At 46.8% G+C, this 12,849-nt stretch overlaps 1 protein-coding gene and 1 non-coding gene across 3 annotated transcripts in view; one reads left to right on the top strand and one right to left on the bottom strand.

Annotated features, from left to right (window-relative positions):
• The window catches only part of mettl15 (methyltransferase 15, mitochondrial 12S rRNA N4-cytidine), a 59,558-nt gene extending 47,015 nt beyond the window's left edge, over positions 1–12,543 (bottom strand). For both annotated transcript variants that reach the window (XM_028956850.1, XM_028956852.1), the window contains exon 1: positions 12,253–12,543. In XM_028956850.1, coding sequence (XP_028812683.1) covers positions 12,253–12,366 — 114 coding nt within the window. In that variant the 5' untranslated portion in view covers positions 12,367–12,543. The remainder of the gene's footprint in view (positions 1–12,252) is intronic.
• On the top strand, positions 2,354–2,425 carry trnag-ucc (transfer RNA glycine (anticodon UCC)). The gene has a single exon. It is a non-coding gene; the product is annotated as a tRNA-Gly (tRNA).
• Positions 12,544–12,849: the final 306 nt, after the last annotated feature.

The following is a 12,849-nucleotide window of genomic DNA, read 5'->3' as shown; positions in this document are numbered from 1 at the left end:
GAACATTTTTTCTTACGCGTCATGATCGTATCGTACGTGAATTAATTCCCTTTGCAAAATCAGTCCTATTGGGATGTTTATCATTCAAATGTACCGTAAGGAGCACTAATTCAAGCTGATGCGAAGTTCAGCGATACGCAGTAGGCATGCCACTTGTTCGAGTGTTTAAGGTCAGACATTGTAAGGACTCGCATAAATAAATGGATAAAACAAGAAGGAGCTGCCTGGTAGTTATCGACAGTCGTCACAGACGCTACTTCCTCACCCTGGAAAATTTACATTTACGGCATTTGGCAGACGCCCTTATCCAGAGCGACTTACAACGTGCTTTCAAGTTACCATCGATGAAGAGATCAATTCCGGTTCACTAGGACCCCAACTATGAATACATCTATTTTATTCACTCTGTTGTAGATTCTGTACACAAAGTTCGACAACAAGAAAATTACAATTTAATCTAAATATTCTTTAAAGAGGAAGGTCTTGAGCTGTCGTTTGAAGGTGCTCAGTGACTGAGCTGTTCTGACCTCGAGGAGAAGAGTCTAGATGAGCGTCTTCCTTTTACCTTCAGAGATGGAGGGACCAGGCGAGCAGTACTGGAGGCTCGGAGTATACGAGGTGCAGTGCGAGGTGTAATAAGGGCTGTGAGGTAGGATGGTGCTACTCCATGTTTGGCTTTGTAGGCCAGCATCAGTATTTTGAACCTGATGCGTGCAGCTACTGGGAGCCAGTGGAGGGAACGTAGTAGAGGGGTGGTGTGGGAGAATTTGGGAAGGTTGAAGATCAGTCGTGCTGCTGCATTTTGTATGAGTTGTAGAGGTCGGATGGTACATAGTGGTAACTTGCACCCAAAATCCACTATTTCTTTAATTTGACGTGAATCCTGGAAATCTTTGGCCAATATAAATCATAAGCTATATAAGTGCATATCCATTTCAATACTTTCACCAAAATTCCATGAATTCATTAGCATCCTTAATATCATACGGTGGCCTAGCGGTTATGGAAGCGGCCCCGTAATCAGAAGGTTGCCGGTTCGAACCCTGATCCGCCAAGGTGCCTGTGGCTGCACACTGCTCACCACCAAGGGTGATGGTTAAACATTTTGTTGTGTCACCATGTGCTGTGCTGCAGTGTTTCACAATGACAACCGCTTCACTTTCGTCATAATGCATAATATAAGCATCATTACATTTCTGCGCCGATACTATTATAGATTCTGCGTTGTAACAGGGACGGTGCGGTTTCGGTGGATTTCTCGGTGATGATGCAAGCGGGCGGCCGCGCGAACGGCCGCTCGGTCCAAGGGCTTCGTGTGTGTGGGCGGTTCCTGTTTCCTGGCGTGACGGAGCACCGGTTCCCCCGCGGTGGGAGAGATCGGGAGCCAGCTACGAGAGCGCTCGGCTTCTCCCGGCCTCCACAACAACCTCGCTTAAGTTGGGAGTTCAAACCATGGCAGTGGAACCAGGCTATTATTGGCCACCTTAAAGCCTTCGCCTTGCAAGGATTTTTTTTTTTTTTTTTTTTATGTGAATAAATAAATAAGTGACTCATGCTTTTAATTAATCACTTTCTCCATTTCTCCAGGGAGAGGGGAGTGGTGCCAGCTGCTGAGGGAACACAAACATGGCACATATATGTTTCATGTGTCCGATGTTTTAAGGCTTCTTCGCCAAAATAATTCCATGTAAATGAGAACATGTTTAATCCTCGTACTTAGAACTAGGTAATATCCAAAAATTACTTCTTCATGGGCCTCAGTTAAGAGTTCATATTCTTTATTCATATTCGGTTAGTGTTTAAATCCTCCAGAATGAGGAAGCAGGGTGTGTGAGGGCTGTCAATCATGCTGGAAAGCTTCTAACCCCCCTTTTAAATTAGTTTAATGAGGTTTTTAAAGTTCTTCTGTGTACTCAGCAACAAAAAATACATTTATTTCCCTACATCTTCAAGACATAAAGACTGTGATACTGATAAACACTCAGCCTGTACTAAATTTTATATAGCCTCCGGGAAATGTGTTCTTTTATACTCATACAGCAGGTGGGCTAGGCTCGTCAAGATTCTGAAATTTCAAACTTGATACCGGGACTCTAAACGGAAAAAGAACTTTTGAATGAAGCCAGAACACCGCCGAACAACGCTGGTGAATTGCCACTGTTTTTCAAACAGTGCAGGTAGGGTGTGGCTCTTTAGGTCTTCCAAAAAAAAAAAAAAAAAAAACCCTACATCATGCATGTCGTCCCACGGCCTCCTCCACGTCTCCTGATGTACTGGCCTGTCTCCTGGCTGCGCCTCCATGCTCTGGACACGACGCTCGCCTTGATGTGCCATCCTGGTTTTCCTGGTTTGTGCGTTGGTGGTATAGTGGTGAGCATAGCTGCCTTCCAAGCAGTTGACCCGGGTTCGATTCCCGGCCAACGCAGTCCTCCTTTTACGGGGCAGTGGTGGTCTGGCGGTTAAGGAAGCGGCCCCGTAATCAGAAGGTTGCCCCAGGCACCTGTCATGGCTGCCCACTGCTCGCCAAGGGTGATGGTTAAAAGCAGAGGACACATTTCACTGTGTGCACCGTGTGCATCACAAGTGACAAATATTATTATTATTATCCTGGATGAGCTGAAAGCGCCGCCTGCATTCAAAAGTGACCAAAACATCAGTGAGAAAGCCAAGGAACCGAGAAGAGGTCTGTGTTCTCCACCTGTGGGACCGCGCCTTTATTGGGGACGTCTCACTAAATGCCTATAATCTCCACCCGTTGACTGTTCCACTTGCACAACAGCATGTGAAATTGTGGACAGTTTGATTTCACAGAAGTGTGTTCCCTTTATTTTCCCCCAGCAGTGTAGCTCTTGCTTTTCACATTTTCTACCAAGCGTGGTGCCGCTGAATTACTGCTAATTAAATGTTTAACGTGTCTCTCTCTCATGTAAACATTGGGTCCTCCAGGTAGCTGTGGGAAGGGGCTGCCCACTGCAATGCCTGGTGAAAGTTGTTGTAGTCTGCCGGAGAGTTCGTCAACCGGCAGGTGCAAGACTAGCATTTAATTTGGTCCAAATTGATATATGAAATCGATATAAAAACCGATTGGTATCTTGGAACACATTTTTTGACAACATTAGAGTCAACATTCCTGGAGATGTAGATGTGCACAAACCCGACGTCGGGCGCACCGGTTCTGACGGCTCCACTTTCATTAAAAACGCTGCCTGCTCCCAATTAACCAGTCCAGATCACGGCCAGTCTGCAACGCTCTGAGTCAGGCGGACTGACTCATCCACTAAAAGAAAACTTTTTTTTTTTTTTTTTTAACTTTCTCTTCTTCAGTTGTTTGTTGTTCCCTCACTCTTCCCGCTCAGTGCAGATCCGACTGAGAGACAATGACTCAAAAAGGAAGATGGAGTTGATTGTTAATGGTGAAACGGAGGAATTGCCAAGAGGAGCCTGGAATTCCTGGACTATGGAATCTTTATTGTTTACAATGGAATTACTGTGATTGCACATATAATTTATACGCATATGAAAAATACTAATATTTTAACGGTGAGCCCCAAAGGTGAATGGATTATTGTGTAGAAAATGTGTAACATTTCCACAGCCTTATACTGTATGTCCGGGCAGTGGTTGGCCGAGCAGGTTGGGAGGAGGAGATGTAACCGAATGGTTGTGGGTTCAAATCCCAAAAACCGCCGAGGCGCCACCGAGGTCCCCTTGATCAAGGTACCGTCCTCCCCTGGGCGCCTTTCATGGCCGCCCACTGCTCACCAAGGTGACGGGTTAAATGCGATCACACTCCACTAATAGTAAGAATGTGCATTGTACCTATAAAGTATACTAAATAAATAACGGAACATTTCTCATGCTGACTAAATGAAAACCAATCGCATATGCAATTGATGAGAAGTTCCTTTTTGCAGAACAAAATCAGAATGCCTTCACTGCCAAATTTGCATGTATTAAACAAACAGTGTAAGAAGCAGGACACGTTACAGACAAAACGTCACCAGCAACCACCCCAATGAAGGACCCCAACGAAGGACGCGTCGCGGCGGTGACTCATGTCCCCCCCCTTCCCAGCTGCCTGTGGGGCAGACATCTGATTTGCATGCCCGCGCTCACTCACCCCGCGCCAGCGTAAATATTGTAATAGCGCCCTCGGTAATACCGTCGCTCCCGTGTCTCGGGGGGGACGTGTGTGCGTTGCGTTGCGTAAAAAACAGGTTTTTTTTTTTATTCGTTGTGTGCTTTCGATGTTTCCCCCGACATCCCTCCCTCTCGCGTCATTCGTCCTCTGTCTCCACTGATGGAACGGGAGCGACCGGTAGACGCCGTATCGCCCCCCCCCCCCCGCTCCACCTGCGGCCCGGACACCGTGCCGCCCCGGCGGAGGGGTCGGGCCGCCTGGCGAGGGCAGCGGACGCATTTGGCTAATGAAGCCGCGGACTCGCTTTCACGACGCGCCCCCGCCGCAGAGGACCGATTGTCTATTCATGAGCGTAATGAGACGTCGGCCGGGGAGAGAGAGAGAGAGAGAGAGAGAGAGAGAGAGAGAGAGAGAGAGAGAGAGACGGCCACCAATAACCCCTGACCAAGGCCTTCATATCTGGCCGTCAATCAGCCCCACATCCCAGCTCCGAGTGTTTAATTACAGTTATCAATAATTAAGCAGCGTCCTCGTCCTGCAACACCAGGACAGGAGGGAGGACGGGGGCGAGACGATGGCCCATCCCTCCCGCTGAAACGGTCCGGTTGTCGCCGCTGACGAATCTGCAGCGCCGGGATCAAGGGGACCGCTCGGCTCCCAGTGACATTCGCCGCCATCTTCCTTCACCCAGGTGGCACGCCGCCTCGTCTCTACCCCGGAGGGACGGCGCGTTGGCGGACCCTGCCCTGGACGGAGGACTGACAGCTAATTAATCTGAACCCCCGGCACACACACACACACACACACACTCCTCCACGGCGACAAAGCGAGGATTCCCCCCGGTCGGCGAGAGACTGCGGGGATTCCACCGGCAGATAAACAAAACAAATCAACCGCCCACTCGGCGTGGGCGCGGGGGTGAACAGCGGGCAGAAGTTATAGAGGGGAAGACACAGACGGGGACGCGAGTGTGAAGAGTGACCCGTTCAATCACTGGCCGGGGGCTCCGGGGACATCCGGGGGATTCCACCCGGCCGGGAGGCCGTGGGCGGACCTGCCACGAAGACAAAGTGCAGCGCGGCTGTGTGGAGGTGGTTGGGGAGGATGCGGTGGGACTGTTTTATGCCTTCTGCTTCGAGTCGATATTCCCACCTAAACCTGCAGCTGGCCAATTTATGGTGGCACCAAAACGCCCGAGAGCCAAGCAAGTATTTTAAGTGCAAACGAGGACACTTTTCAGAAGTTGGTTCCTTTTTCTGATTCATTTTTTCATTGACAATAAACAATATTCGACATTTACGGCATTTACCAGACGCCCTTATCCAGAGCGACTTACAATCAGTAGTTATGGGGACAGTCCCCCCCTGGAGACACTCAGGGTTAAGTGTCTTGCTCAGGGACACGATGGTAGTAAGTGGGGTTTGAACCCGGGTCTTCTGGTTCATAGGCGAGTGTGTTACCCGCTAGGTTACTACCCACCCTGGATTTATCATATACTGGATTTCTGATTCTGAATTACTTTAAAACCCACTAGTGATTAAAAATTTTTTTTTTTTTAGTTGAAGTCAATAAGCAAATATGTTTGGACTGGTCTTAAACACATAGTGGGGGTGTTATTAGGAGTTATTTGTCCTTCTTGTGCGGGCACACCCTCCACGCATTGGTCTGGTGATGGTTAGTAGCTCTAAGGAAAACATGGAGGTAGCCTGTCGCCATGCACCAACAGTCTAGCCAGAATTCTAGCAGAATGCTTCACCAAACGGACGTGGTTTGAGCCTGTCTTCAAAGTAGTTCTGTGCAAGGTAAACCTTGCCTGCCACGCCCATGGCTCAGAGCAGGCAGTGAGACGAGCAGCCCGTTGTTCCAGGCAACGATGCAACCAGACAGAAGGTCAGAGTGAGCCTTTGCGAAGGTCACAGTTTTCTTCCACGACATCTACACACCCTACTACATCCTTGGACTAAGGCCAGATGGGCTCGGAGGAGGTTGTTGCAGCCTACGTGGCTGGTAGGACCTTACAATCCCATCTCACATCAACACATGCAACCAGTTAAGGACACCGAGTCCCCAGATATGGTGACACGAGGAGGTCTACTGTGTTCTAACATTGTGTGGAACTTTTTTTTTTTTTTTTTTGAGAAAAACGTCAGTGAGAAAAAAAAAAAAAAAAAGTCTATAAAAATACAGTAGACCTTCCTGTGATGCCTCCTTTATTGATAAGTCGTCGATACACTGGTATGCATCAGTTGTGGAGAATGCCCTTTTCAATTGATGAAGCAAAAGAAAAAAAAAATATTGACCATTAGATTTTAATCAATCAATCACACACAAGACATCATATTAATCTGGGGTTTTCAAACCAGTACGCCGCAAATTATGCAGCCCTATTATGTGCAGTGTTCCATATTAGCATAACTGTAAATGTACCTAATGAGTCAAGATTAACCGGCCAAATATTTTGATGCACTAGACCGTAAATTCATTGTGACGCTCATCAGACATACGGCGTGCTGATCTAAATGACACATTCAAAAGATGTTCTTGTTAGATTATTTAATTTATATAAAAAAGTTAAAAGGTTTAACAACATTTAACAAGATTAACAAGGATAGCTATTTTTACTTCATTTGATTAAATAAAAGTGAATATGCAGACCTCTAGTATCTAGTGTTCATACATCAAAGAAGACGGGTGACTATTTGAAATTGAGCTTTTGTGTGGCAGAAAAGCACTGCAGATTAATAGAGGTTTCTAAGTTGCATGGTTACACTATGCAACTTCAAGTATGTACAGATATGGAGTCACAAAATTAGATTAAAAAGGAGCTTTTTTCCTTCTTTATTCTTAAAAATGCAAAAAAGATTGATGGGGAACAATACACTTATTCACCCAGTCCAGTCCATCGGAGGCAGAAATCCTGCCCGCATGCCTCCCACATTACGTCCAGCAAACGCCCCTTAGGCCCCCACGCAGCCCTTTATTCAATTAGCCAAATGCTACGAGCGCATCCTGATGGCTAAGATAATTGGAATAAGATGGTTATCCGGCTCAGCGAGTGGATCCGCAACTCAAGGTGAACACAATCACGTCCAGTCGTAGCAAATGTAATCTTTTCAAGGCTAATTTGGTGGTTAATGGGGGCGATCTAGTTTGGTACTTTCTAGCAGGGAGGAGGTGAAAGACCCACACGGTCAGGATGCGAAGAGAAGGTATTATTATAGGTGATGGGTACAATGCAATATTTCCATGAAGGTATATTTTAGTATTGAGGGACCAATGTGGGGTATTGCAATATCTTTAAGCTACACCACAATGCATTATATATCTCTATATTTAGTATTGAGAAATGTAATTCTACTAATTTATACTAATGTAATTAGTATAAATGCTAAATTCAGCCCTTTATTGCATAAAATGACACCAATACAATGAATGTAACCCAGGTTTAATATTGGTAATGCTTTTTATTTTATATTTGAAGTATAATCTAGATGATATAAGTATAATCTGCTTCTTCTGTAGCACTTGAATCAGCAAAAAAAAATTAAAAAACATGACCAGGCAGTTGATACTTTGGGTGAAATGTCCTTCTGTAGGGTGACCAGACGTCCTCTTCTTGAGACATGGAAATTGTGTCCAGGTTTCTGAGCTGCTTGCACGTCTATTCACGTCCATTCGCGCTGGAGGAGGTTTTGTTAGCAACTCGCTCGTGCAAGTGAAATTTTCGCCGGCAGAACCAGGGTGACCAGATTTGAGAGTGTGAAAAAGAGGAGCCCTTTGGGGCGAACGGATGTGAAGAGGCCCATAATGTGAAGGACTCCGTGATGCCATGCTAAACAAGCTCCTGGGCTTGAGAAGGTCTGACAAGTGGTGGCCTAGCGGTTAAGGAAGCGGACCCGTAATCTGAAGTTTGCTGGTTCAAATCCCCAACCAAAGGTACCACTGAGCAAAGCGGCAGCCCCACACACTGCTGGTTAAAAGCAGAGGACACTTTGCTGTGTAATCGTGACTGATACGATATGGCCCACCTCTAGTCAAAGGTTCAAAATGCAGTCCTTAACACAGCAGACGACGATACTACAGCAGGAGTACCTTGACGCACAGGGAGCGCCTCCACCCACCTGCGCCGCGATCGCGGCTGGGCCCGGCCTCGCCGGCGCGCAGTGGGGGCGGAGAAGGGCCGCTGAAAGCCTGCATTTACCCACTTTGTCGTAATTGCAGCGTTTGCTCCCTGACTCCCTAAGTGCTCCATTCACCGGCGCTCCGCCTCGATTGGCGAGAGCCGGCCGAGAGGGGCTGATTGCTTTACAATGGCAGATCAAAATATTACCCAGGCTCCTTTCAAATGGCCCGGGCGCGTGTTTGAATAACACCCGCGATTGAGTTGTCAGCGAAACCAGTGTTTAGCGAGAGTGGGAGGGCTGGCGGCTGCGGCGGCGCGGAGCTGAACCGAGGATGAGGACACGCACGAGGATTTCCCTTCGCTTAAAGGTGCAACGTGTCAGACGTACAGACGTACGTGTGTGTGTGTGTATATATATATCCTTGGCCTGGCGGTTAAGGAAGTGGTCCCGTATTCAGAAGGTTGCAGGTTCGAATCCCGATCCGCCACACACTGCTCCCCGGGCACCTGTCATGGCTGCCCACTGCTCACCAAGGCTGATGGGTTAAATGCAGAGGACAAATTTCACTGGGTGCACCGTGCGCTGTGCTGCTGTGTATCAAAAGTGACAATCACTACACTTTCACTTTCATATCCAGCCTCTCGTTCAACAGTGGATCAATATTTCGCGTGCATACTCATATGCACACACCACTATAATCTGTCATTACTAGTCACCTTGGCCATTCCAGCCAGCAACCACACCACCCTAGTAGGAGAGTCCGCATCATCACCACACACTTTGTTTCCTGAGGAGTTTTAGATTAGATTAGATTCAACTTTATTGTCATTACACATGTACAAGTACAAGGCAACGAAATGCCGTTTAGGTCTAACCAGAAGTGCAGTAAGCAGCAAGTGCAGGATAAAGGTAGGATAAGTTATGGGTATACGTAGGTGATATGAAGAGGAAGAGACTGGATAATATTTACAGATGGATGTACAGTAGTGTGTAATACTATACAGTTAGTATTAACTATAAATATGAACATATGTATAATCAGAATTCTATATGTACAATGTAGTGCAATGATTATGTGCAAAAATGTGCAAGATTAAATAGTACGGTGGTTATCAGAAGTGCATGGGGGGTGGGGGGGTTATCAGGAGTGTATGAAGGTGATCAAATTTCAACATGCAGCCAACAAATATTGCCGAGCTTATTTGAATGCTTAACTGCACCACTACCAGTGGGCATAATGCCTACGCTGCTGGGAGTTTGGCGATTACTAAAACATGTGCTACGTGTTCAATAAGACTATGAAAGATTGCCAACAGGCCATGATGGACAGATTATCAGGGAGACGTGGCTGGTAAGAGGATGCGCAGAGCCGTAAATTTTTTTTTTTATTTTATATAACTGATTTTTTTTTTTAGACAGGCACTTTGGCAGCCGCCCTCGCACCAGTTGGCCCATGGGCGGTCGGTGGCGAAGTTAAGAGGTGCAAACTTGAGTGGAAACGGCAGGCACGGCTGCGCCCTGTGTCCTGCCAGCAGAGCGTCCGCGGCGCATCGCCTGACTCAGCCGCTGACCCGAAGCCCCCATCTGCACGGCCCGCAAGTCGTGCCTAAGAGCCAGGAGCGGCCCCTCCCGAGCCGAGCCACCAGAGCAGAAGGGCCTTTGACTCATGCCCATCTGTCCTGCTAGCGCGTTAGCAAAAGCCAATGTCCTGTTAGCATGGCTACATCCCCAGCCGGCTGATGAATGTGGAACTTCTGAAGTCTGGCAACAAACTGACCTCGGAAAATTCGCAGTAGGGCTGTGCGATATGGCGCAGAATGCATACGGCAATACAACTTGCACCGTAGATGGTATATTGCGGTATACCATTTGCTCTGTAAATTTAAGTGTAAATGCAGGAAGTTGTGTAATACACTCATGAAAGAATAAAGTTACGTTAAAACTTTATTGGTGAAATTACCAATACATTTGATGTGTGACATGACCCTCTTCCTATTGAAAAAAACAAAAGTTGGATCCAAGATGACCAACTTCAAAATGGACACTATGGTCACCACCCATCTTGAAAAGTTTGCCCCCTCACATATACTAATGTGCCACAAACAGGACGTTAAATGTCACCAACCATTCCCATTTTATTAAGGTGGATCCATATAAATGGCCCACCCTGTACATTCAGCTCAACCACATACCAGATGCCAATATCTGGAGAGTTCTACTGAAAGGGGACTGTCTCTCACACCCATAAGGCCACTGAAATTCCAGATATTTGTATTATGTGAGCGCTTATAACGTATAAAGGTTTACATTAAAATATTTAAATAACAGTAGGCTTGTTCATATTTAATTCTGCTTTTTGGGGGGATTTTTAAAACCAAAATGACATTTTTTGACTTTTTTTTTTTTTTTTTTGCCTTGGTCCATTTGATTTGCAGCATTTTTTTAGACCTTCAAACTCTAGATTTAGGGATTTCTAGTCATTTTGAAAGGTTGAATTTTGGGCTTTTTAAGGTGCTCTGCGCTCTCGCCCCAAAACTAATGGGTCACCCTGCTAGTAGGCATGCTTTCGCGCCGGTGATGCAACTTTGCCATTTATATCAGTATAATCTGATTATTCCGTTTATACCACATTTTTATATTATACCACATTTATGTCGCATACCGTTTATAACGCACAATACAAATTCTACTTCAACACAAATGTTGAAGTCTGTCTCAGAAATGCGTGATGGGAACTGTGTAACGTTTTAGGCAGCAGTAAAGCTAATTAAAGGCTTTTCCTCTCCAAAACAGTACAGGAAGGAAGGAAGGAAGTTATCTAAAAGTGTAAAAATAATCAGGATTGAACGTGAAAGTGGCCGATATCTGCAGACGAGGGGGTTGGTCTCCCTGAGGAAAGATCTGGTCACCCTAACTTGGTGGCTCTAGGCTAAGTATCTAGGCTCTGGTGGGGGGTGGCAGGTGTATGTACACGCGGCATTTGTGATGCACGTTTGGACAAAAATGTTAAAATGTTACATATTAATGACAAGATCACAATAACCTTCAAATTTCGGACTACTATAAAAAAACAGATCACCAGTTTTTCAAAGCCACAGGCAGCCGCAGCGTAAGGATGAAAGAGCTGCTGGCTGCCGACCCCTGAACCAAACTAGCCCCACTCGCCTATGGACCAGACAACCAGAAAGTCCCAGGTTCAAACCCCACCCCAGTGTCCCCGAGCAAGACACTTAACCCTGCGTGTCTCCAGGGGAACTGTCCCTGTCACTACTGACTGTATGGCGCTCTGGATGCGGGCGTCTCGTAAATGCAATGAAAGTAACGAATGGTCCACAGAAGACTATTGCTGCTCAGAGAACAGGATCAGTCTTGAATTAAGGGTTCTGTTTCAAGCATTCGTTTCAGTGTCTCACTGTGGGACACGCCATCGGAGAACCGGGATCAATGTCCGCAACATTACTTTTTCTGGCGTGTTAAAAAGTTCTCTTGCAGCTTGCATAAAAGATGGTGGTGTTTTCACTGGTCCATATTGGTGCTTTAGACTTTTTACATTACTTTTCTGGCGTGTTAGTAAGTTCTCTTATTCCTCGCAGCTTGGATAAACCACGGTGGTGTTTTCACTGGTCTGTATTGGTGCTTTAGACTTTTTGCACAGCGCAGTATGCGCAGGTGGAGGAAAAGCAAGAGTAAAACCTTGTTCATTTGGGGAATCTGGACTGAAAGTTTCCGTTTAGAGTGGATATAAAAAGTGTGCACGTCCCATTGAGCCTTTACGTTTACAGCATTTATCAGACGCCATTATCCAGGGCGACTTACAATCAGTAGTTACAGGGACAGTCCCCCCCCTGGAGACATTCAGGGTTAAGTGTCTTGCTCAGGGACACAATGGTAGTTAGTGGGATTTTAGTGTGTTACCCACTAGGCTACTGCCACCACTACCACCTTTAACAGTCTAAGGTGAAGGAATGGCGGTGGGAATGAACTCACCCGTGCATGTTGGACATCCAGGCACTCCAGCACCTCCTCGACCATGACAGGGGTGTGAAGGGGAGGACGGGCGGAGCTGGAGCCCAGCTTCCTCCAGCAGCACTTGAGGAACATTGCCACGGAGGCGAAGGCCTGTGGCGTGCCGCAACTGCCACCTGCGTGCCCTTGTGACTTGTGGACTCGAAAACTTGTTTTAGTGGGGCGAGCGTGTATTAAATGATGTCGCGGGTTCGAGAAGCGACACGAGCAGCGCCACAGATTCGGGGTTCCCGCAGCTGCTCGGCCGGTGCACCGCCCGGAGGTCCGGACGGGTAATGCGTGGTGAACACTTCCGTTCCGGGCCTCTGCGAGACGGAACCAGGACGGACAGCGCTCCGGGCTGTTCGGTGCAATGCATAAATGAACAGCTATACGGCAATCGTCAAATTCCGATTGAAATATCAGAGCGTAAAGGGAGCCCTTTTGTATTGTTACCTTCGTTAATGCTTATTCTTCATTGTTTTGGAAATAAATAAATCATAAAAAAACAACATAGTGTGCCAGCGTGGGTACTAAAAGATTACGCATCCCTAGGCCTGTGTTTTAAACGACATGTAT

This window comes from Denticeps clupeoides, chromosome 16 (assembly GCF_900700375.1).
Source record: "Denticeps clupeoides chromosome 16, fDenClu1.1, whole genome shotgun sequence".
NCBI classification, from domain to species: domain Eukaryota; kingdom Metazoa; phylum Chordata; class Actinopteri; order Clupeiformes; family Denticipitidae; genus Denticeps; species Denticeps clupeoides.
The sequence above is the reverse complement of the archived record's forward strand: the minus strand, read 5'-3'. Positions and strand labels throughout refer to the sequence as shown.